Source organism: Coturnix japonica, chromosome 12 (assembly GCF_001577835.2).
Source record: "Coturnix japonica isolate 7356 chromosome 12, Coturnix japonica 2.1, whole genome shotgun sequence".
Lineage (NCBI taxonomy): Eukaryota > Metazoa > Chordata > Aves > Galliformes > Phasianidae > Coturnix > Coturnix japonica.
The window spans coordinates 16,406,094-16,431,798 of NC_029527.1; the positions used below are offsets into that span (position 1 = coordinate 16,406,094).

At 44.2% G+C, this 25,705-nt stretch overlaps 1 protein-coding gene and 1 long non-coding RNA gene across 6 annotated transcripts in view; one reads left to right on the forward strand and one right to left on the reverse strand.

The window, feature by feature from the left end:
* The window catches only part of GRM7 (glutamate metabotropic receptor 7), a 211,397-nt gene extending 201,381 nt beyond the window's left edge, over positions 1-10,016 (forward strand). For all 4 annotated transcript variants that reach the window (XM_032447244.1, XM_015875338.2, XM_015875339.2 and 1 more), the window contains one exon: positions 8,874-10,016. Coding sequence is in view for 1 of the 4 variants with exons in the window: in XM_015875339.2 (XP_015730825.1) it covers positions 8,874-8,923 (50 nt within the window). In the remaining 3 variants the exon portion in view is untranslated. The remainder of the gene's footprint in view (positions 1-8,873) is intronic.
* The window catches only part of LOC107319946, a 79,542-nt gene continuing 62,240 nt past the window's right edge, over positions 8,404-25,705 (reverse strand). Inside the window, exons 2-3 of one of the 2 annotated variants that reach the window (XR_004308763.1) lie at positions 10,258-10,340; positions 8,404-8,876 (exon numbers count right to left, since the gene is read on the reverse strand). This is a non-coding gene — a long non-coding RNA (uncharacterized LOC107319946). Of the gene's footprint in view, positions 8,880-10,257; positions 10,341-25,705 lie in introns of both variants that reach the window. The other variant, XR_001558050.2, reaches the window with a different exon arrangement.

The window sequence follows — 25,705 nt, forward strand, 5'->3', positions numbered from 1 at the left end:
AAAATGAGCAGTGCATGTTTTGTGCCACATTCTGTTGGGTTTTCTCCTTGCTTGTCTTTGCACAATTTGCATTTGCTATCCAGAGGGCAAAGTTATGGAAGTCTAAGGGCTGCACTACATCATTAGACAAAACTACCAAGCTCATACACCTGTCTTACTTGCCTCTTGTGCTAGGAAGTGTGACTTCAAAGTCAGTGTGTGTGAGACGTTTCATTATTCACTCAGTGCACCATATGAAAATGTGCCCAACTTTCAGATACATGATTCAATCTTTGCTTTTGCTCAAGAAGAGAGTGCCAAGAGCAATGGTGAGTACTGACTTTGCAAACTAATCTTTACATCATTTTGTGGGTTTTGCAGTTATCAGTATGAAAAGCACCTCATCCTTTCTGGGATTTGCTTGATAGAGCCTGCTTCACTGAAATTAATGGGGATTATTGTACTGACTGGAAATGAAGTCAGAATTTTCCAGCTCTGAACTGTGCAGGAAGCATCCATCTAACACAGCTTCTTTCTCTACATTGGCTGAGCTTAGAATTTTCACATCCCTATCAGGAAAAAAATTCAAGAGCCCATTGGTCACAATTTGATACACCTGCAGAACAATACAAACATATTTTATCTACTCAAACTCTTACAAACCATCTTAGGCTATAAAAATGACAGGTTGTTTCCACTTCTGGCCTGAGCTGATTTCCTCTTGCTATGCCATTATCTCACCCAGGAGCTGTCTTTGTTGTTCTTCCTATCAGATGCATTTTCTATTCTCACCAAAAAAATAAAATAAAATAAAAAGATGAACTGACAACATACACCAGCTGGTATTTGAAATCCTTATAAGCTAAATGGACTTTTGCTTAAAGAAAACCCCTCTTCAAATTCCAGTGTGCTCAGGGGAACTGGCAAGGTCGTACTTTTCTTCCTATTAAATCCTTCTGGGAACTTCAAAGCAATCCTAGTTAAAAGAATCCATTATAGTGGATATTTGTAATTGTTACTTATGGCCCTGACACTGCTCTGTACGATATTTTGCCTGTCCCCTGGGCACAGGGCTCACTTCAAGTGTGGCTATATAATCCACTCCGCCAGCTACACAGTCTGAGTTTGCCTAGGGGCTGTATAATACACAGGGTAAATATCAGTTTCTGAAAGGGCTAATAAGAAAAAAGCCTTGAAGGAAAAAATGTGGTCCTGGTTAGAATGCAACACATTTAGATGTGGATAATATTTGTGTAAACAGGAATATGTGAACGCTCTTCATATAGAAATATGCATGCAGCATTTTCCCAACCCTGCTGTGTACATTACGTTTGTATGCATATGCATAAGTGTAATTATTCTAATAATTTGAAGTAATTGTTTCATTATTAATTGCATTCTGAAAGCAGCGGAGGTGAACCAGGTGAACCACTTTATCAAATGTATGTAAAACAGCACTGAAGTGCAAGATTGCTTAGGCTATTCTTCTGATTGTGCTCTATTGACATTAATCACTTATTCATCATTCCTGGGCATTAGTGTTCACCTTGTGATTTCCTTTGGATGTAGGAGCTTATAAACATTGCCACCATTCTGCAGATTGGAAGTAAGACACGAGCGGCATTGGTGATGCAGCTGGGTAGGCTGGCTGGACATCTGGCTTCCAGCATCCTGCTGGAGCTGCAGAGCTGAGCCAGAAGAGAAGCTGGCCTTGTCCGTCTCAATTACTGCAGGGGAGGCTTGTTTGGTGGCTTCTGTGTTGGTTGTTTTTGAAGCACTTGACGTTTTTGTGACATCTTTGTCACTCTGTGCTATATGTTTACACAAGGTAAAATCTGTCTGCGTTGCCCAATCTGACTTGTGATGGTTTCAGGCAGAGTTAGGATTTACTTCACCACTTCCCATCCCATAAGGTGAACTCAGCACTGAATTCTGTGCTTGCATGTATTCCTAGCAGCAACAGGTAAATGAATTTCAACCGTGGGATACCAGAAAAAGCTACTTTTGCTTCCCAGGAGATGGTGATCTCATTCTTAGATTCCTCACCCAGCTGGGTTCTGCTCAAAGCACTCAGGCCAACCCTGGTACGTTGGTGGGGTGCCTGCAGCAACTATGTCTGCAGGTACCCACATGGTGATCCTTTAGCATCTTGAAGGACACACTGAGTGGCTCCAGGAGCAGTAGTTCTATTACTGTCACCTATCAGCTATTCATAATTAATTTAAAGAATTTTGTTTCAGAAACTTTATTCCGCGTTTTTACAGTTTTTCTGTGTGGGTTTGGGTTGGTTTTCTTTCACAAGCTGTTTGCTTTATATGGATATCTGAGAAAAAGAAAAAGGCAAGACTTCCATCTTCCTGACTACATAAATGTGTTTTCTCTCTCCCTGCTAGCAGGAGTCTCACAGATAACACTTTCTATGTGAAGCAGCAGGAACACCTCCTCTGCATGCCAACCTGCTGCAGACAGCCCTGCCTCCTCTGTGGAGTGCTGTGCATTGAGGGCTGAGGAGGGCAGTTTTTCAAGCCTTGTTTTGCATGCATCTTCCAATGACCTCCTAAATGGAACTGTTTTGCTCATAGATGGGAACAGAGATACGAACACTTTGGTGTGTTCCTTCAGAAATGGCTCTGCATTCCCAGGCTGAGTTTTCTGGAGCATCAGTACGGTACAAGTGAAGGTTTCAGTTTGGTATTGGAGAGGGAATTGGTGCAGTTGAAGAGCCGTCCTTGTTTCACATTCCCAGTGACTTTTCCCTGGAGAAGACCACCTTAAGCAGGTGAGCTGCCTTGCTTTTAAGGGCAGTGGCATTGCAGGGCCCTCCAGCCATGCTCAGCAGGCCCTGCCATGCCTGGGACGTTACTTGTGCGGCACGGTGCTGCTTGGCTCACAGCAATATGGGAACACTCCTTTACGTTACAAGCAACAGCTGCTGGCAGTGCGGGTGTCTCAGGGCCCACACAATCCAGGGGAAGAGGGGATGGTTGCTAAGCAACTTGGCTCTATTTCCATTTCTGCCATTTCAGCTCCTTCTCAGCTTTGTGCTCGGTGTCTACGGCTACTTAATTTGATCCTATTTGCAGTGACAGTGTAGGGTCTTGTGCCTCAGATAATGGTTCACACAAAATGTACCGATTGTCACACTTAAAAAACACATTTGGTTTTGGAGTTGGTGAAAGTGAAATGGCAACCCAGGCTCACTGCCCACTGGGCAGCACCAGTGGGCCCTCACCTCAGCATCCCGGGACCGTCATCCTTCTGTCCTCTCTGATGGCATTCAATGAACTAATTTTGCTGTTCAGAGATTCCTGTTCTTCTGGAGGATCATCCAGCCCCAGGCCTCTCTCTCTCTGGCTGCCACTCCATGTATTTTTACTCTGCTGTCACACGCAGCACATCCTTCATTAATGTCTGAGCTCATGTTTCCTAAGAGCTCCTTAGCTTAAATTATGAGAGGGTGAGGCAGCTGCATGAGGGCTGTATGAAATCACTGGTGTTACCTATGAATGATACACAACAGAACTGATCTTGTACTGCAAGTTTGCATTTAACCCAAAGAGATGGGGATGAAGTGGATTTGCTGGGGATTCTGGATCCTGCTGGGTAAGAGCTGCAGAGGCAAAGCCACCCTGCTTGGTGTGCAGCATCTCTGGGCAGATCCTGCCCTGGTTGCTCATAGAACTTCATGGTGGATCTCTCCAATTTCTGGCCAAAAGAGGGAAGAAAACTGATGTTCAAAAGCAAAGCAGAGAGATAAAATCTTACTAAGGGATTTATAAAAAGAAAACCACCGCCACAAAAAAAAAAGTAAAGGCAAACTTAAAATATAATTGACACCACCCACTTTCATTCTGGTTTCGATTTTCCAGCATCTCATGGAGATTACAAGTTGTATATTAGTAATACATGCTGTAATGCACAGCATGTCACAAGAGCAGCTTAAGAAATGCGTGATGGCTTGATAAATCTATACAGTTCTATTACATAATTGTTCTTCTATTAATTTCCAAAGTGCATTTACTCTCCAGGCAGCCCTTGCTGGGAGTTCTGCAAAATGTGCAGAATCTGGAGGGCTGTGCTCATCAGAATAGATATATATCCTGCATATATTAGGAAATAAATAAAAACTTGCATTCTTAGTGTGCTGCTGCCAGGTATAATGCAATTCAGCAAGGCTTTTAAGTAGAACTAGAAGTTATTCATATGCACAGCTGAATGCTTTGCCACATATTTAACAGAAGCACTTTTTCACCATGCTTCAGGAGTTTTCCTGGAGGACAGGTGGCTGATAAAGTCACACAGAGAACCCACTTCCAAGGTATTTATTATCCGAGCAGGACTCTGTCTTCTCACTGGCTTGTCATGTATGGGAGGGCTGAGCGTGGGGTGGACAGTGGTCTCCTATCAGGAGCTGGAGGGACAGAAGGTGGCAGTGCCATGTGGCATGGGGTTATCTCCTCGCTGGGCAGCACACAGGGGAGGGTCGGCCCTTGTCACCTTTTCACTTGTCACCATCAGGCCTTTAGGTACTGACTAAGTTAGTTACTGGGAAAAAGAAACAATCTCTTTAGCAACTTCTCACTCCCTGTTGTAATTCTTGATCTGCTGACAAACCTCTCGGCGACTCAAACAGCACTGATATTTATGGTTGTGTTCAGTGCTGAACTGCTAATTGTTGCTGCTTTGCTGAGAGTGACAAGGACGTGTGACAGCTAAATACGATGTAATTTATGAGAAGAGAAGGCTGTAAAGCAATTATGGAGGAACACTCTTTTAACTCGTGTTATATTTGTAATTCAATATATTCGTATTCTATTACTAAAACATGAGGTTCTGAATAATCTGTGTAAAAATCAGGCAGTTCAGGCTGCAGTTCAGAGATAAACAATGGCCCCCAGTGCAGGCAGTGAGCACAGGAATTTTGTATGGAATGGTAGGTATCTGTTAAAGATACATTGCCAATGCAATGGTAGTGGACAGAACCATGGGAGAGATGTGACAACGTGATATAACAATTTACATAGATTTAGATATTAAGGCTTTGTCAGGTTTGGGGTGAGCATGTGAACACATTCAGGGCTGTTGCTCTCAGTTCCTGCTCATGTATTCCCTGGCTAAAGGCTCTGTGCTGTGTGCACAGCTCTGCTTTTCAACACAGAGCCACAGGAGGGGCCACATTTATCCACTTCCCTGTTGGATGGGTCAGAAGTGGAGTCTAATAACCAGCTTCTGCTTTATCTGGCATGGATGGTTCTGATTTCCAGGCAGGCATTAATAAAATATGAAAAGGAAGCATGATCTGCCATGATGACTGCAAAGAAAATTGGAGCAGATCCAAGTTTGTTGCCATCACAATGCGAGCACTTGCTCAGTGCTGGAAGTACTAAGACAATGTTTCATATCTTTAATAGCCCGAGATGCCCATAGGCTGTGATAAAATTCATCTTTTGTACTGTAAATCCGTCCACTTTAAGCTTGGAAGAGTTAACAAATGTGCATAAAATTGAAGTGAAAGTGATTAAATCTCACTCTGAGCAAGTATTGACAGATCTGCTTTACTTTTGGATGCTCCAGGAACTTCTTTCTTTGTGGCCTGTGCTCAAGATAATGAAAACCAGTCAAGTGAAGAAACATGCATCCAAAGAGGATTTTTCCTTCGATGTATTTGTTTTTAGTATGTTGTTGGCACAGAAGATACAGTCACTTCAATTCCTGTTATCCACTTACGGCAGGGGATGGGTCGAGACTACCACTGCCCCCCAACCTGTTGGAGAGGCTGGACAGTAGCTGAAAGAGTTCTGATAAATTCTTGTGTTTTCAATAGATAGTGCTTATTTTCCATGTGAAGACAGACAGGACTTCATTTCCACAAGTTGCAGTGATTGTGAGATGTTCTTCCCAGTGGGCTGCTCAGCTGCAGTACTGCAGTACACTGCAGGCAGTGTGAGGGCAGCTTGAAGTGAGTGCCTGTATGTGAAGAGAGTGAGGATCTGCTCCTGGAGAGTGAGAAAGGCTGTTGCATACAAGATACAACAACCAATACATAACAGTTGTAATTTAATATGTTAGATCATTTGCTAGCGTCACTTGTTGATATCTTGGATGCAGTTTCATCCTTAAAATCAATGACATGCCATGAAATGACTTTGTGGTGACTGAGGTGCCTCTTTGTGCTCCCAGCAGTCCAGCTGCTAGCAAATCGTGTGTCAGTTCCATTTCAGACCTTATTGGAAAGGGTTGCACTTGACTTCTTGCTCATTGAAAGTTTCTGATTGCTTTCATATTGAGGGTAAGTGTAACGTTTGTAGAACTGCCCCTTCCTTCTGTCACAGTAATGTGTCATGGCACGTACAGCATTCTCTGCATCCCTTGAGCAAATCTTCGCATCCTTTTGGAAGTGTGACAGCCTCCTGTGGTTTCCAGTGTAATCTGGGCCAACCAATTTTCATTTAAGTGGAGCAAAGTTAGGGCATAATGCAGTGGGAGCTGAAGATCCCTGTGCTGTGCTGTGCTTGACGAATGTGTGAATGCTTAGGTGAGGTGTTTACCTATGTTTGGGCCCCAGCCTGGAGGCTGTTTGTAGTTCAGCTGTCCTGTCTGCGTAGATGGTGTATTCTTCCCCTGCTAACATTGCTTCTATTTACCACAATTGGAGAGAGAAGACCCATGTCACCACTGGGAACATGTAGCCTCTTGTAACAGGAGGTCACCTTTTCTGAAAACAAATCACAAGATACAAATTCTTCAAGAGGAAGTTTATCTGCAAATAAGCAGTCAATCTGCATCCAGAATGTTTCCTTTCTTCAGGGTAGCCTGTATTTAAGTGTAGCTAGCAGCCCACATCGCTCACATGGCTTACTTGTTTATTTCTGAGCTATGACCTGAGGAAATGGGCTGCAGTTGGTGTGTGTGTTGGCACTGGAGGTACCATCCAGCACTGTGCATTCTGCATAGCACAGCTACTGGCTCACCTCCATTACAGCCACGTCAGTGGCCAGCTGAGGTTGACATAAGTATATGTATATTAATTACCATGTATATGTGAGAAGACAGTCTGTTTTCAGTGTTGGAAAGCCATTGTCTATTAGCATGAACAGCAGCACAGTGAATGAGATCTGTATCTGTTTCTGACTTAAAGAACAGGGCATGCTCATGTATCGTGGATTGAAGCACGGTGAGTTCTGGTAATGCTGATGATTCATTAGCATTCCTCATCTTCATGTAAATTAATTTCTTTGAGAAAAATCAAATCTGTACCTGGTGCTAATTGCCCAATGATAATGAAGAGCTGACACTCATTATCGAGGCAGACCGTTGCTCTCCTGATGTCTTCATATCAGAGCTCGTCTGGAAGGCGTACTTCAGCTGGGCTCTGAGTTACTGGAGTCAGTGCAGGAGCAGCTGTGAAATGCAGCAGCTGTGCAAAAAGAGATGTGATCTCTTCAGTCTTAAGGGCAGTCTTAAGAACCAGGGAAGATCATCTTTGCTCTCCTAGAATTATCATGAAGCCTTTATTGATCACTTTATCTGAATTACAGATAACGCTTTTATCACGTACATTTTTCTGTTGAACCAGAGCAGTTCCAGAAATAATTGTCCAGGACTGAAATGTGTGGGACTCATCTTTTCACAGAGGGACTACAGGAGCACACACTGTCAAAATGTTTCTTAGATGGGTTCACTTGGCACTGGTGATTCATTGTCACATTGAAACTAAGAGATGAGATCCTGTGGTAGAATTTGCGAGAAAACTCATTAAGCAAAATTTCAGGATTGCTGGATGGTAAAGTGAAAGCCCTGTAAGCGATGGGGGGGTGATGTTACATGAACCAGCCATGGGAAGTATCAAAATCTCTTTCTCTATTATAGAAACTCTGCTGCTATTTGAAATTGGAGCATGTAATGGATAAAGCTGAAGTAGATCTCAAAATAATACATGTAATTACTTTGCAACCCATTTCCTGATTACACATTTTTTTTCCAATTGCATTTTACCTCTCTTCAGCATTTAATAGTATACCTCAGTTTATTGGATATCTGCTGTCTAGTCTTGCAGGATAATGAGTTTCATCCTCCCGTGTGTTGAACACCTTCACGCCCCAGAGCAGTTAATGGGAATTGAAGATCAGCTTTTTGCAGCATCAGGCCTTGACTGAGCAAACAGCACCGACTGTTGTGTAGAGCATGGCAGAACTGATAAATGGGGTTTCAGAGTGATGCTATAAAGTAGGTTCTTTAGGAGAGGAGGGAGACCTTTTCTTCAGTCACTGAACGCAGTTCAATACAAAACCTCGTCAGCTCAGGGCATGTAGTCACATCTTTGTTACCAAATCTGCATATAAACAGTGATGTTTTTGTTAGCGTGCCTGATGGGGAACGTGCCATCCAGGTCCCTAAGTTGTCAGTGCTGCCAGGGTACTGCACTGTATTTTGCTCAGTGTTTAGCTGCAAATATTTGCAACTTACTGACAGAAATGTGTAGTGCTGTTCACAATATGAGTACTGGCTGCTTTTACTGATTAATATTTGCAAACAGATTTAACTTGAAGGCCTTAATTAGGAAAGCTGGTGCCTTGATCCCCACACTGAAAAAACCCCAGAAGTTGTAAATCTGGATCAGGAATCACTTGTTTTCTCCCCACAAGAAAGTCAACTCCTAGCCCAGGATATGCAGGAAGTTGGAGAGAATGTTGTCATTGTTGGGAAAAGTCCTGATATCCTGCATGGGATCTAGATGGGGCATCTCAGCAGGTGCACAACCCAAGGGAAGGGCTCGCCATTCAGCACACCAACAGGGCTGCACTGCTGCTGTGGATATGGCTGGCTCCACGTTCCTGACCAGAGGAACAGCCATTGCCGACCGCTCCGGTGACTGTTCCCCACTTGTCTTTCAGGCCCTGCTGCAAAAAAGAAGTACGTCAGTTATAACAACCTGGTTATCTAGCCCGCTCCGCCACGGCGTGAGGACGGAGAGGACTTCCACCCGCTGCGGGCACAGGCCTCCAGCCGGCCCCGCCGTCAGCAGAGGCCGGACCACGCCGGGAGCTGCTGCCCCGGCTGCTCCGTGTGCCCGGCGTGGTCTGTGCGGTGAGGTGCGGGCATGGGGCCGCAGCCTGGCCCTGTTCCGCCATGGAGCTGCCGAGCCCACGGCACGGAGGAGCGCTCCCTGGCACTGCGAGGACTCAAAGGGGCTGTTCTGTCTTTCTATGTACTTCCAGACTGCAAGTTTTTGAACTTTCTGTACAGTTTGTGAGGATTTTTTGCATATTGCCATCCATGTTGTTTCCAGATCACTGTTGGCTGGTTGGTTGTTCTTTTCTTTTGAATGCACAGTTTTCATTCAGGCCCTATTCTCTGAGACTTAGCACATGAAAACAAAACAGTCAAAGGATCTAAGAGACCTGATGCACATGACCTGTATGATTGCTATTGTATCACCGCAATCCATATATTTTTTTTAATGAAAAACAAAAAAACAAACAAAAAAAGAATTTAAAGACCAAAAACTGTGCTGGCAAGGTGAGCCCCCCCCCCCACATCGATGGCTGCGGAGGACGCAGATGGGATTTTTGCAGAGTTTTAGTACAGGTCTTGATATTTGGAATGCATGCCAGTAATGTATTTTATGGTACATGTTAATAATTTATGTTTGATATTTGTATTTGTGTTCTATTTTGTTATTTTATTTAAGGTATCTGACTATTTTGCAATAATTTCAATAATTCTTATGATATTTGGAAGGAAGAATATGGATTTTACATGTCTTGAGGTTTTTCTTTGTTGATGCCCCACCATGACTGACCAGTGTGGTAAGGACTTACAAAGCATGTATGTTTTATACTGTTTGTAATAAGTAATTTCGTTAATCTTGCTGCTTATGTGCCAACTTAGTGAAACCAATCTTTGCCGCGACCTCCCTTCCTTTCCATTCTCTCGATCTTGTGATATTATCCAAGAATGTATCAATAAAGGGTTTTGGTTAACTTTTTTTTATTTACTCCAATAAATATATTTTTTTCAGTTGTTCCCTCCCCCTCCCCCCCTTGTGACTACAGTTTATTTCATGACATCACTGAAGATCCCAACCCCCTGGGGCTCTGCGTGGGCGGCCAGCACAGCTCCATCACATCAGCACTGAGCATGAGCTGAAACCAGAGTGTGGGAGTGGGAGGACATTGGGGAGGGAAGGAAGGAAAAGCCAAATCGCAGTGCTGAGTGCCAGGACCTGGACTGAGTGCTGGAAGCTGATGCTCAGCCACTCAAGAGAGCCCATCTCACCTGTTGGTGTTTCATGGCTCCAGTGCTCCCTTCACCTTTTGAGTCCTCTTGGCGACATTCAAGGATATTCTTTCCAACAGCCACTGAAATGCAGTTAAATCAACAAGTAATCAAAGTCAATCTACCAGGCATTTGTTGAATGAGCTGGGGGGAAAGGAAAAGCATTGCGACAAGAGGTGAGATGAAGCTCATTCAGACTGCAGTGCAGCACATGGTGCTGCCTGCGGCAGAGAAGCTGCTTTGGGTGCCATCTGACGATTGCTCTGCAAAGCATTTAGCCTCCCATTTTCTCTAGACAACTTGATCAATTATACTGATGAAGTTAATCAGCATCAAAAGAGACTCTGACAGCTGTGGGACGGCCCCAGCCCCAGCGCATGGCGATGAAGACCTCAGTGGCAGAGCTGGGCAGACTGCATGGGCAGCCAGGGGCTGGGGGTGCTGCTCAGCCTTCCATGGCTGTGCTAATATTCACAGATACAGTCAAGAGCTCCAGCAGACAAAAGATGATGTTCCGTCCAAGTAAATACTTTGTTAGCAAGAAATGAATTATCAGCCCAACAAATAATGAAGACAGAGTGGCTCTGCAGTATGATCCACTTTCCCTACACAGACCATAAACACAAGGCTGCGGTAAGTGTGTAGCCAGCAAACAGTAACACTCCTAGTCAGACTCTTTATTTTTCTGAATGGACAAAGATTGGTCTGTTGGTTTCTTCCTTTTTTTCAAGGGAGGGGATCGGGAGGAGGTAGAGGAATGGATGTGGGGCTGGGTGCTGTGCATTGGAGGTGGTTCTGTTTGAGTTCATTCTCCCAGCTCATGTTACATTAGATCCAGCAGAACTCAAAACCTGGGTTAACACAGAGTCGGTCTCAAATGATTTATCCGATATGATCAGCTTTCCAGTAAACCAAGGAGGCATTAACAGCCTGCCATGTTTCCCTGTGTCAGAGTCCTGCATAGAACATGCTGTGCTGGCTTTGCTCTTTGCTATTCAGCACCTTCTGTTGCAGCCCTGCGGTGCAGTCAGGCCCTGCAGCACAACCTCCATGTGCAGACCTGTCCTCGCACACCGCTACTGCACCGCATTTATTAACAAAGGACATGAATAGCCATATATGCATGCATGAATCTGCATCTAGGGATAACTATTTGTGTTACACACATAAATACAATTTAGAAAAACAAGCATTTATGCATGAATGTTGGTGTTCAATAACATGAGTGCTAAGTTGGCTTCTGGGCCACCACTCCCTCTCTGTATCCAACCTCTGTATGGAGTCACAGAGGTGAGAGCAGGGCTCTGTGTCTCTGGCACAGTGAAGGTGTGAAGCTGCAGTGTCCGCTTTTCCATCCCAGCAGTCACACTGTGTGCTATTACACCCACACAGCACATTTTCAAACCAAAACAGTCCTTGCCTCCATTTGAGACCTGTATTTTACAAATTACTGTGCTTCACAGCAGTGCAGCATTACCTTTGCTTTCAGAGCATCTCTAGCAATCCTACACACAGACATAGTGCTGTGGCTTGCTGTCCCCATCTACTGCTGGCACCGGTGGTGTCACACATGTGACAGCTGATGGCAACATGTAGTTTCATGAGGAAGAAGGACTTTGTTTAGATAAGGAGAGCTGGTGGAGTTTCCTTCATAGATCTTGTGCCAGTGAACGTGGCAAGACATACAGCAAAACAGTGTAGCACAGACAGGCGCCGGAGGAGCTGCCATGCAGAGTACAAAGGGACCACATGCACATGCATGTGAGCAGCACTGCTGCAACATGGCAGTACCCAGCTGAGCACACACAGAATGTTACTAATATTGTGGTGCACATACCAAGAAAAAGGCCCACTAAAAACTTCCTGAGAGAACAGAGTGTGGTTTTTTTGGGTACCATTACTGCACAGGCTGAATCTTGCCCCAATTCTATGAGTGTGTTAATGCCATGTTTATTGTTCATAAATACTATTGCTAAGCTTTCTGGACATGCTATGTGATGGATAATGACAATTATTTAGGCTGAGTCAGAGCTTAGCTTTCATTTGTGACATTAATTGCCTTTATATATAATTAAATGCTCTATAATACAGCCATATACAGTATCTGTGCATCCATGAAAGTGCTAATCAAACGTTTTTATTAATTTCTAAGAGCTTTCTGTAAAGGCTTTGATACAGTCGAGTGTTTTCCAGTAAACAGTCTATTGGATAAGATGCTTAGCAGAATGTTTTGATAATTGCTCTTTGTGCTAGATGTGCAATTAATACTATTAATGCTGGGTGAGGGCAGGGGGGAGCGGCGCTGCCTTCCTGCTGCTCTCCATGCTAGGATCCCCACAGCAGCGCTGCCTGGCCCAGCCCAATCTCCAAAGAGTCTGGTTTGGTTTTGGAATGCTCTGATGGCGATGTGTGGGGTGTTACAGAAAGGACCGTGCAGCATCCCAAGCTGTTCCTCCGCTCTTTGTTGCACACCTGCAAGTGCAAGTTCCTGCAAGCAGTTTTAAACCTACAATGTGGGTGTGATGCAGGTAATAGAACATCCATAGTTTTTGGTCTGAAGATTTGCAAGCAGCGCAGTGAGGGGCGGTTGGATGTCAGTGAGCAGGTGACAGAAGGATGATAACCTACATACGCTGCTGCCTGCATGCATCACATTTGGTAGGCCCTGAGTATTATGAAATAATACGATGAAATAGAAAAATAGCCATTTTTTCACCAAGTCCCTGTTCTGAAGGGTATTTCTGAACACACACCCATTCTTATTTCCAGACTGGGCCAATCAAGATGCATACACCAAGGCAGGGACACACAGTAGGGACCCAGATGGGCTGAGTGCAGGATGCTCATGCCCAGAGTCTCACATTTCTTTGCTGAATCTTTAGCAGATCTTAGCTTCATTCAGTGAGAGGAGAATGGTTTTTAAGCCAAGGTTTTCTTGTGGTGGAGTGTTGCCCTACCATAGCAGGATCCCAGGGCAGTGGGTGGCAGCATGCTGTTCTGCTCAACCCACAGAACCCCAGCTGTCCCCACAACCTTCTCCCTGGCCGGCAGCTCTGCATTGCAGGGCAGCTTGGCGGTGCTTTGTCTCATCCTGGGATCCAAAGCACTGCAGCCAAGGGCACTGCCCCAGGCAAACTGCACAAAAATAGGGGAAAAGATAAAAGTGCATGAATTACAAGGCGCATCTGAGGCCTGGCTGTGTAGGTAAGGGTTGTTACAACCACAGAAGGAAGAAGTGAAAGGAGAACATCTCATGCCCTTTGGCTGCTGCTGGCACCATGCTGGGGTGTCCGGGCAGACCCAGGGCCCAGTGATGGCAGGAGCACAGCCAGCCTGCAGCCAAAGGACACAAAATGAATAAAGTATGCATATGCCTGCATACTTTATTCATTTTGCAGGCAGAAAAATTCCTAGAGTGAATATTAATGGCTGTGATGTTAACCTGGCATTATTTAAAGCTAAGATGGTACATGTTTACTTACAGACAGCAAGATTTTCACTCAGGATGGATAAATGATTTTGGGCCTCTGTTGGAGCTCTGTCATGTGGGAATTTGGGGAGTGGGAGGGCACAGTGCTGAGCACAGTGATGGAGAGGCCAATGGTGGGAGGCCCCATTGCCAGAGGTGATGGCGACTGACTCGATTTCTCAGCCACACTGACAAGGTCTAGGTTTTAATTTAAGCAGGTGCTCAGGGCTTCAGCCCCAAAGAACCAGGTTCAGTCCCTGCTGGCAGAAACAGAACAAGGCTGCTGCTAAGCAGGCTGCTTTTCATTCTTGCCTGTACTTTTACCACTCCAAAGGGTAAAAATCTTCCTTAATCTCAGGGACTAAGCAAAAAAGAAAACTTTATTTTTATATATATAAAACTTTTTGACATTAAAACAATGGGATTGGCCCATGTTTTTCTTAAGACTTTCGTATTTGTAAAAACCAAGATTAAAAAAACTGAGCTGCTCCTTGGACATCAGACACTCAGCATCCTACAGCTAGAAGCAGAAATGCTAAGTCATGGCTTGTACCAGTGATGGTGCACCTGCTGGAAGGCAGGGCCAGCCCAGGAGAGCTCAGATGCATGCACTGTACCCAAGTGATGGGTACACTAATAAGCCAGCCAGTTCTTATTTAGATGGATTAGGGTTGAGTGTTGGATGGTCAATGGGACCATAAGTAGAATTAAAAGATGTACATGAGCTTTTAAAAACCCATATTAGACAACTGGAAAATCAATTTACATCTTTGACAGGGCAAATGGAACTTCCTTCAAATGGAGCTTCTCCTTTAAAATTAAAACCCATATAATTATGAGGGAAGAGGACTTGGACCAGCAGGATCCTAGTTGAGCAAAAAGAAGGCGCAGCAGACTAAAATCCAACTAGAGGATCTGGGAACCTCAGATCCTCTAGAAATAAGACCAGTAATAACTCAGAAGACTAAGAAAATTGAGGTAGACCAGCAGGGTTGGTACCCAAAGAGTGGCCTGGTGCCCACACCACACTACACGTAGCAGCATCCCATACACAGCTGCTGAACTTACTGATTTATTGCAACAATTTAAACAAAGACCTCAAGAGAGCACACCAGCCTGACATCTGAGGTTATGGGATGTGGAGCTGGAAGCATGGACCTGATATTTCCAAACTTGCCATTACCACACATCTGGCCCTCAGACAGAGGCTGTATGCAACAGTAATACATAGTGAGGAGAAGCATTTCCAATTCAGTGGATGACAGTGGCATGTAGAGTTACATGGCTGAACAGAAGTGACATAAATACTGGCTTATGGACCTCAGTGGAAGAACTCCAAGACTATGTCAGAGAACTAGAGATGAAGGAGGCTGTTTATGATGCATTAGAGAGTTCTGGCCTGGTTAAGCACTTGGCAAGAATGAGGGATCTCATACTACAACAAGACCCTCCCTACCAGTGTGGCATACTGGTGTCCATAACGAGCCCTTTAGTGGCCTCGGAGGCCGTCATCCAACAAATTGCTCAACTGGTGGATGATCTGGAAGAACACAGAACAGGCACAATATCTGGGTGCTGCAGCAAATCAGGACCTCCTCCCTCCCTCCCCCTCAACAGCCTTTGGTACCCAATATAATTATGCAGCCTCAGCTATGAGACTAAACAGACATCTGGGACACAACCCAGTGTCTAAACAAAGTGTTGACCCAGGACAGGAACACGACCTGTATCTTGTTGCGGAGCTCAGACCTACCCCTTCTGGTACCTCTGAAACATCCATACTACTCCCTGTGAGTCCACAGGGTCACTGGGAGGAGCAACGTGACATCAGGATATTCCTACAGACAGTAATGTCCTGCAGCATGCCCAGCCTAAGCACCAGGCAGGCTGTGAGCAGCTCCAGGCAGTCAGCATTGTCTTAAAGCTTCTCTGGCTAGGAGTAAAGCAATGTGCCATGTTAGCCTCAAATTAAGCAGCAATAATTTAAAGATCTTCATCTAAGTATGTTTTATTGAGGTTCTGACTTCCTTTATACGTTTTTTACAGGTTGACTCAAGCTGTTGAACGTGTTAGTCAAAGAGGGAAAAAATAAACCCTTTAGGGTACATGTGGGCAGTGCTTAGTGAGGGATGAATTTATGCACTGTAGTACCATATGGAAAAGCATAAACATGCATTTTGCCCATAGATAAGTGACTCAGTGTTAACTTTTTTGTTCTGTTCGTGAAATTTTAAGACAGGAGGATCTCGAGGAAGATCACCAGCTAATTCCTATTAATAGAATAAAACCAAACAGGAGGAAGTATGGAAAGCAAACAGAAGAGCCTCCCCTTGTCATAGTACCTGAGCTTCAGCAGAAGCTTACCTTCCTGCCACCGGGATGCAAAGCAGAAAGCTGCTCTATGGACAGCGCTTTGTAAGTGCATTGCAGAGAAGAGGCAAGCTGCTTTTAGTAGAGGTGAGCTCTTTATAAAGACTATTTCATTTAATACAAAATGTATTTGTCTGTTGTCTTTCATTTACAAACACAAGAGAAGTATCTTATTGAAATAACTTAGCAAAATGTGACTTCTTGTGCTGGTTACTTCTTCAGAAGTGCAATTAATTTTATATGTAATTCATCTCATGGAAGTTATACAATGTGAATAACATGTGGACTATTGATGCTATTCAGCGAGCAAATGGGTTTTCTTGGCAGCCTAATGGTCTGTGCAAAATGTATTTGAGCAGCTTTAGCTATTTTTCTGAACCCATTAGCTGCTATGAAAATCTTTAGTTAACCTAATCTTCTCATTCCATCCATCACTAGGTGTCATCTGCTCCATCCCAGGCATTTGGCAGGCCCTGGCCGTTACTTTCAGCCCTGACTCAGCCCCAGGTTGACACTGTCTATTCCCTGTGCAAGGACAGGGATCAGGGCCCTCCACAGGTTCTTCCCCAGCTCTGAGGTCTTGGAGGGGGTAAATCTTAACATTTATCTGACTGCTATGAAGACCTACAAGGCTGGTAACAGATGATTTGCAATGTATTAGCATGGAAAGGGTCATCAAATCAGGCCCCAGCAGCGTGTCCCATAGCCCTTCATGGTCAGCAGTACCCAAAGGGGATATAAATGATGATGGCCTGACACTTGGGGTTGGTTATTCACATCTTGCAATTAGTCCTAAAGCACGGTAATTAGTCCATGGCACATGAATCAGCCTTTTTTTTAAGGTCTGTTAGGAAATAATTGTGTTTTCTGGCATGTGATTGGCTTGGGACAACTTTCTATCTAATGTCAATTATTGTCCCCTTGATGAAGCATTCCTGGCAAGATAATGGCTGCTCCTGAGACTATCCTCACAGCCCTGACCTGAGCTGCACACAGACCCTGCTCCACCTTGCCACAGTTGTCCCATATGAGATGCCATGAAGGATTTTGCATGCACAGTAACATGGATCACCCTTGACTGCAGTAACCAAATGCCTTTCCTTCCATCCTACCGCAATAACTTGTAAGCACTGGGCTCTGTCTGGTCTTGTCACAGGCTTTTGTCCCAGCCAAAGAGTCATTAGATCCAACAAAGGACTGCAGCTCTTTCTCCATGCCACGAGCTTTTATTGTGTAGTTGAATGTTCTGAGCAGCATCTCACACAGCACTGAACATCACATACATTTCAACGAGCCCCTTCAAGGAAGAAATTAACTTAATCCGTGCTGAATGTATATCTCAATCTATTGCTTTTTAACTTATAAAAACGACCACCTCCCACTATATTAAATTGTAAGATAAGGGAGGCTTGCACTAACTTTTCTGCTGCTATAATCCTGTATCTGCTCTCTCACATGTGGCCTCAGAATAGATCAATTATACAGCATGTGCCCTTCCCTGCTGCCAGAAAAGAGGGCTGGAGAATAGTTAGAGATTACTGGATGTTAAAAGCCAGGCAGCGGGGCTTCATGCTTTCTGCTTGATGCTTCCAGGCTGCCTCCAGGTGCCCATCACTGTGAGAACAAGCAGCCAGTATCACCAATAGCTGGAGAAGTGCACCTCAGCCATAAATAAGCTGAATACAGTATTGACGTGGGAAGACTAAAAGGAGCTCCAAGGAAGGAAAAGACAACAGGATTGGCTGTAGAGAATAGAGGAAGTTACATCAATATCATACAGATCAACACCACCCTGTTTTAAGGGGACCACACCTGAGCCACTGGCCTCTGAATGCATCACTCCTTGTAGTGACTGCAGCTAAGGAGTGACTGCAAAGCACAGACCACATTTCCTACAAGTGCATTGTTCTTATCTACATCTGCTTACCCACTTATTTGGTGACGTTGGTCCCAACATGCTAATTGCTACTGCAAAAGCTTTCCCTGTCCTAAAAATACTTCTCAGTTTCATCTTGTGTGAATACTGGAAGACAGTGCCTGCTGATTAAGTAAGCAAATGGTGATGTGCCTTCAAGAAAACATGATTCAGAACTACAGCAGATATGTACATATGGGATTCACAAGGAAAGAAGGAGCACATGAATGACAAGAAAATGCATGTGTATGGGGCATTTGGCTCACGCAGCTCTGCACCCATAACTTTCATGCACCTGATGTATTACAATGCCTTGTTAAAGGTGAGAGGATGAATGAAGTCCACTACACTGGCAAAGCCACAAGGGTACCCCAAGCAGAGAGGAGCAATGCAGTATGCAGCTGCAGCCATAGACATGGGTGTAGGCTCTGCAGCTCACACGGGGAGCACACCACAGGCAGTAGAAGGATTCTTCTTTCCCCATAGCCTTCCACTACTCAGATTTCTTACCATGCAAGCAGTTGCTCAGGGTGAAGCTAGGCCCAAGTTGGCACAAACCTCACTTACTCAATATGCAGCTTGTCGTTTCCTCCATCCACATTCATCCCACTCCATCACTTTTACCTCTTCTGCTACAGACACATCAGCCCCTCTAGCTCAGCAATCAAGCATACAGAGTCGACAGGCCAGCAAGGGGGTATCTCAACTCTTTCAAAGGCATTACTGTAACTCTCTAAGAGCAACTGAATTTTGCTCTCCTCCACTTGTGTTCTCCTTTCCCCTTTAATTAGACAGTGCATTTTATAAGGCAAGCTGTTCTGCTTTTCCGATGTATGGAGAGGGTTTATATGTCATCATCAGCATCACCTTCCTCTAGAGACCTGTTCCAAGCACGCTTTCTGGGGGCACTGTGCAAAGCCACTCATCAGCACTGTTTACTAGGAGCCTCAGAAACCAACAGGTGAATCCTGCTGACAGACTGAGGAAGCAAAACTCAGGGTAATTGAGGAATAAGTAGAAAGAGCTTCTCAGAAATTGCTCATTGTGCAGCACGTCTCTCATCTGAAACCTTCAAGAAACATAATGAAATAATCCAGAGCTGCTGAATCTTTTCACTTCTTAAAATAAATAAATAAATAAGTTTTCACACAGAATAATCAAGGGTGACATACAGCTTGTAGACACTAGAGGGCAAGGATGCATATGGATGTACTGAGGAGGGGACGATGCTGTGGGCACTGCAGTGGGGGAGGAAGGGCAGTGTGGCACACTCAGGGCTCTGGACTGAGCCCGCACAGATCCGTGTGGCTCTAGCTAAGACTTCTTCTCCTAAAAGGTGCATATGATACACGTCCATGTGAATGCATACACACACATGTATATATGTGTGCACATGCACAGACTTCAGATGCTGTAGCCTCTCCCATGTTTCCTCACATAGTACAGAGTTCAAATCCCAGTGCAGGAGAGGACAGAGTGCTGCGTTCTAACTCAGATCAATTCATGAAATAAAACAAATAAGCTTCGTCAGTCTGATGAAGAAGTTTTATGTCCTTGAGAGACTGCAAAGAAAAGAAAAACTATTTTCTTAACTGAAACAGTAAGAAGATTCTTCTTAAGTAAGTCCTGTGTCCAGCCTCACCTCAGGACTGCACAAACCCACATCTCTGTCTGGCCCAAGCACTGGCCTACCTGTAGCACTAAAATCAGCAAAGGCTGAGAGGAGAAGGAAAGCTGCTCCGCCACACATGAGAGGCAAAAACACTGAATTCCACCCAGCAGATGAAATTCTGGTTGTTACACTCACACACACAGACGTGTCTTCTTCAAACAGCCTTGTCAGTGCCTGAGGGCAACCTGGGAATAATGCCATCACACCTTTAAGAACAGAACCTGTGATACTGTCATCAAATCACTCCTATCCCACTGCTACAGAACTGTACATAGCGCACTTTTATTCACTGCACAGCTCTTGGAGCTATGCTCCATCCCGTGGGAGCACCAGCTCAATTAAACTTGTTCTGTACTCCCCTGCTTCAGCTGCTGTCCACACAGCATCCTCCTGATCCAACCTGCTATCCTCTGCCTTGTGTGCCAGCTGTGTCAATGGATATTTCCAACCAGGGGAATTTGGTAACAAAAACACATTTTTGCACTTGATGGAGGATGTCAATGCAACCGCTGTTATAATAAATACCATATTCCTGCTTATATATCGCATGTTCAATGGACTGCAGATCAGAAATATTGGATGCGGAATACTTTGCGAAGATACACAACATAGAATGGTTCCTAGGGATAGTGCAGAAGTTTCAGGATCCGTTCTGTACATAGAAAGGAGGAAAATAAAGACTGAGGGAAAGGCAGAAAGCGGGGTCAAAGAACCCCAACACGGGAAGGAAAAGATTAATATACAAATATCACTCTACTCAGCGATTAATGATTAACTGACAGGTTTTCTGATATGGTGCTTTCTTGGCCAGGTTTTTGAGGAAGATTCCTTCATCTGCCTGGGTTTTTTTCTTCTATTTACTTCACAGTCCTTAAATATTAATGCTATTACATTTTGTTTGCTTCACTTTCCTTAAGTATTTATGCTATTATGCTCTCCTGGCATAAATATTTGTTTTATTAGTATCTATTTAACTGAAGGATAAGTAGCGAAGTCAAAAATTAGAAATTACACTGCAAATGTAGAGGAAGAACAGCAATTAGCTCTGCCAAGGTGTTAACCTTTTGAAAACAACGTGATTTGCCTATATGCTGCATCTGACGGGCTGCGCACCTACGGATGGGAGCTGTTTTGATGACATTTTCCCCATTCACATTTGATTTCCTTCCTCCCTCTTCCTGCTGTGCTGCCAGGTTACACGGCCCAGGGCAGCAGCAACTCTCAGTGCTTTTCTATTCCATTCTATGCTACTCTACTCTATCCCATCCCATCCTATTCTATCCCAGTCCTCCCCACTTTATGCTCATGGCATCTCACCAGACCAATACGAAAGGGCCTGGATGGCTACAGGTTTGATGTTTTAAGTCCACCAAGGTACTTCCCTCATCAGTGAGCAAACAAGAATACCATACAGGTAACTTATTCTGTATTTTCTTTATCATTCCATTGAATAATGACTTACTGGTTTACACCAAAGTAGTACATGGTAACAGTTCCAATCCTGAGACTGTTTTCTGTCAAACAAAATGAGCACAGAGCTCAGCCAACTGAAGGTACTCACTCTGTTCTGGGTATGCTGTCATCTGCATATTCAAGCAAGGAAGTAGTAACATTTCTATTCCTGACACCTGTCATGCAATTTAAGATCTATAATTACTGGGTGTTATGCATATTATATGCAGTTTTGCAGGCTTGGTTATCAATGCAGTCTGCAGCACAAAAGTGTGTGTGCAATGTCAACGTGGAATAAAAATACACCACATACTTTTGCCATAGAGCTCAAGATGAATTAGAATGGAAATTATATACATCCGAAATGCCTCGTGTACTTTTCTCAGCAGAAATGGTTAAAATAATTGCTATCAATAACACGTTCTCCCTTAAGCTGATACCCAATATTTTTATGCCAATACTTACTTGACAGAACTGAAACCAGTAGTGTTTCAGAACAAAGTGCTGGTTAGCCTTAGCAGTGCTCTGAAATCAACGGAGTAAAGCTTCCAGAAACACCTCTCCTGCATCACTTCCTGGTGCCAAACGTCCAAGAGTGAAGCATGAGAGATGCCAGCCCTGTGCAGAGCCTACATTTGTTCCTTGAGGTACCGCATGCTTTAGGAGCACCTTTCCCATCACAAATTCTGTTATAATTTCAAGCATGTGCTGCCTTATCACTGAGCGGGGCTGCTGTAACCCATAGGATCCCCATGCCATGCATACCCATCACTGCAGCACATTGTCTGGGTCAAGAGTTGTGGGAAGAACCAAACTCCATGACATTTCCAATCTATAATTAATACACAACCTGCTGGTTTTAGACAAGAGTGCTTAAAAACATTTTGGGGCCTCAAGATTCAAGTACAAGTTACCAGGTGGGCTGCTAGTGCTTTTTTTCCCCCCTTTTGCCATAATGATGGATTTCTCTTTTTAAAGAAATGCATTGCATGATTGAGACAAATATTGACAGAGGAGATAAAAAGGGTTGTTATGATAATAGGTGTAATGGGATGTTGTTTATAAAACTATAGCTGGGAACAGAAATCTTTCCCTGCTGTGGAATATTGATCTCCTCAAGAAAGAAAGGAAATTAGCTTTCTTCTGTCGACTACAGCTATAGCTATGCCTTATCCCAACAGTATATCCCATACCTCATTGGCACGGATGTGACACCCATGGATGAGCTGCTTTTTGATTTAAAATCTACATGAGGCAGATGAGCGCTACAGATGAGGAACACATCCCTCCCATCCCTCTCTGCTCACCCCCAGAGCACCCACCCACACACCCCCTGCCTGCCATGAGCCCACTGCTCCCCATCACCAAAACTCAATTACTGCAGTTGCCATGGAAACAGGTTGACCAACGGCCTGAGAAGATGTTCACAAAAAGTAAAATAAAGTTCAATTCAAGCAAAAACCTGCAGCTCCTGCACTGGTTTGGTCAAGCTGATACTCTGCTCGCTCACCCGCTCAGCAGAAGGCAACCTTTCCAATCTTCCTCCAGAGTGCCATCAGTATGAGTTATTTCTGCTATTACACCTATTTTCATTATGAATAATCTGCTAAGCAACATTGAGCTACAGAGAAAGAAAGTAATGACTGTGCCCAGGTAATATATTTGTTTGGGGCTCTCTATTTCCATCCCAAAATGATTTGACATCGGTATTCGACTCAAATCTCACAATGGAGAAAATCCAGATGCCACAAAAGTAATGACACACTAAAGCAAAATCAGCTGTGGAGATAGAGGTGAGATATTCGGGCTGCACTCTTCCAAGGAGCACCCAGAACTGCTTTTCCCACCCCAGCACTCACAGGAGTGCACATCCAACTGAGAAACACAGTGCAGCTCCACACCACCAGCTGGGCCACTTCTTGAAGTGCAGGGGATGCTCTTATCCCATGCAACTGTTAAGACCAACGGTGCCATTTCACACCTAAATTCTCCTTAACTGACAAAGACAGCATGTGTTATTATAAGAGGCTGAGTTCTTACACAGCTGTATTTTTTTTAATTTCTAAGAAAGCACAGAACTTCTGTTTCCAATCTAACAAAGGATGTTACGACTTCCTTTTCTCACAGTTGGTGTTTCAACAGATTGTTTAAAACTTAAAGCACAACAGCCATCATCTATTATTAATCACAAGTGAAAACAATTGGTTTTGATCACATTATGCCTGCAAAGTAACCAGTTCCCACCGCTACCTTCAGCTGCTGAGGCCACTCCTTGGACATTTCATTCTTTAATACCCAGGAGCTAAAATCATGGCAACGTTGTTAATTAATGAAGAGAGATTAATAATCCAACAACTACTTGATCAGAAAAATAAGGGAACTAAGTTGTAAGACTGACTGGGAAGCTCCAGTTCTGTGTATGGAGTTGGCTTTGTGTCTGTGCATGTACTTGTTGGACTGTGAAAACCAAGTAGGTCTGCCAGCACACGCAAAAGCTCCTGTAACTCTGTAATGCATTTGGAAGAGTAGCAATGGTAGTAAAGACATAAAGTCCCAGGTTGCAGCAAATGAGAATGCTCAAATGCAGCAGCTGTGAACAAAGAAACAAAGGAGAGAAACTGCCTACATTTGGTACACTGAGACCTCCAGCAAGATGCCCTCACCTCCACTGCCAACCCTGAAATGAGGGCTGGCTCCATCCCTTCCATCCCTTGAATACACTGCATGCACCTGAGCTCCCCTGGGCTGGCCCTGCCTTCCCATCAGGTGTTCCATCACTGCTTCAGGCCATGACTCAGCATTTCTGCTACAGCTCCCATTGATTTTTTTCATTGTATTCAGTGTAGTAAAATCCTAGTCTGTAAAACAACTGTGTTTCCTCTGGGTTTGGTACAGGGTGAAACAGATAGCATACGGTTACTGATAAGCCCACAGTCCTTCATGCATCTGGTGCGATTTCACAGTAAAAGATGTTGCCATTGGTGAAATCATTCTCTGAAGCAAACTATTTTGGTCACTCAAAGATTGAGAAGGGGGAGCAAAGATTTAGGCTGATTCACATAAAACAAATCAACAAATATGTGAATACGAAGACAAGGAGTACTACGACACGACAAAGTCAAAGCAGCGAGAGCGCTCCATCTGGAGTGAAGCGCAATGCAGAGACATGCAGTACTCCTCCACGCCAGGGCTGTTCTTTGTAAATAGAGTAAATTGCATCCAGATTAAACTCAGAAGAAAAACAAATGTGTCCATAGTGTGAAATTCAACTTGGTTTTACCTACAGAGTCGCATCTCCCACCTCTATCAAAACAACACAAATTTTGTTACAGGCACTGCTACCTCTGAAATCGTATTTTCACTTAATCATTCCTGCTGCTCAGCAGCAGCAACAGGGAGAGGTTGGTTTTGTATATATTTCAGTTGCTTTTCTCTCTCATATTTGGAAACAGTTAAGTTTCCAGTAAGCAGTATAAAACCACAGTAAAAAAAAAACAGGGATAGCAGCAAGGAGCTGGATCAATACCCACTTCTGAGATTACTGCTGCAATAATCTTGCATTTGTTGAAAACTTCAACTGAAAAAAAGGAAGAGCAATGAAAACAGGAGAGCAAGAGGAAACTCTGCTCCAGGCAATCAGCTCAAATGAATGGAGACCTCAGAATGCAAAGTATTAACATCTTCAGATTGCTCCAAACATTCAAAATCATGCACCAAGAGAACAGGACTAAAGACTGGGAATGTGCATAAGGCCCCCACAGCAGGGACTTGGTAATGTGCTTACCTGAGCTGAGGGCTTATAGCTTAAAACTAAAGAGCTGGGAAAAGCAAACACTTGTACCTGCAGCTCTGTGCTGCCATCCGCCCCCAGGCGCTGCCCTACACACCACTCAGCTCTGTTAAGTCACTCTGTTGTGTCACTGTCCCACCCTCTAGGCAGTGACGAAGCGTATCCAGCCAGCCCAAATCTTGTTATGTCACTGTTAAATTACTACATTACATTGATGCTATGTCAATAAATACATGCTAGCTTCTCTCTCAGAAGTGCAGCATAGTGTAGCTTGTTTTCATCCAACGATAAGGAGAACTACAGCTCCATAATTCAAGTTTGCCAGTTTTCTGTAAATGAATTCTCAGCCAAAAAATAAAAGCCAAAGCAGGAGGGAAGGAGGGTGGAACAATCAGTTAGGGGCATGGAGGCACCATCACAGGCACTCCCTTCATGCATTCTTCAGGTGCAAATATCACAGTTCTCCAAATGGTCAGATTTATCCATATTTTGCCTCTGCTGCCATCAGTGCATCTGCCATCTCCAACACTCACAGCTTTTTAGCTGTCCATTCTTCTGCTCTCATTTGGCTGCGGCCTTTAAGTACCCACTTTGGGTCAGAAGTTCCCATTTCAGTATGGATGTGATTCAGGCAGAGATAACATGTAGAAAAGTCAGCGCAAAATGCGGTGAATGCGCCACATGAGCAGACAGCTGAGGTGCTTCCTCCACGGTGATGGGCCGTGGGTCCCCATGGCCAGTGCTGGGTGATGCCACCCAGTGCCACAATGGAGGCTGCCA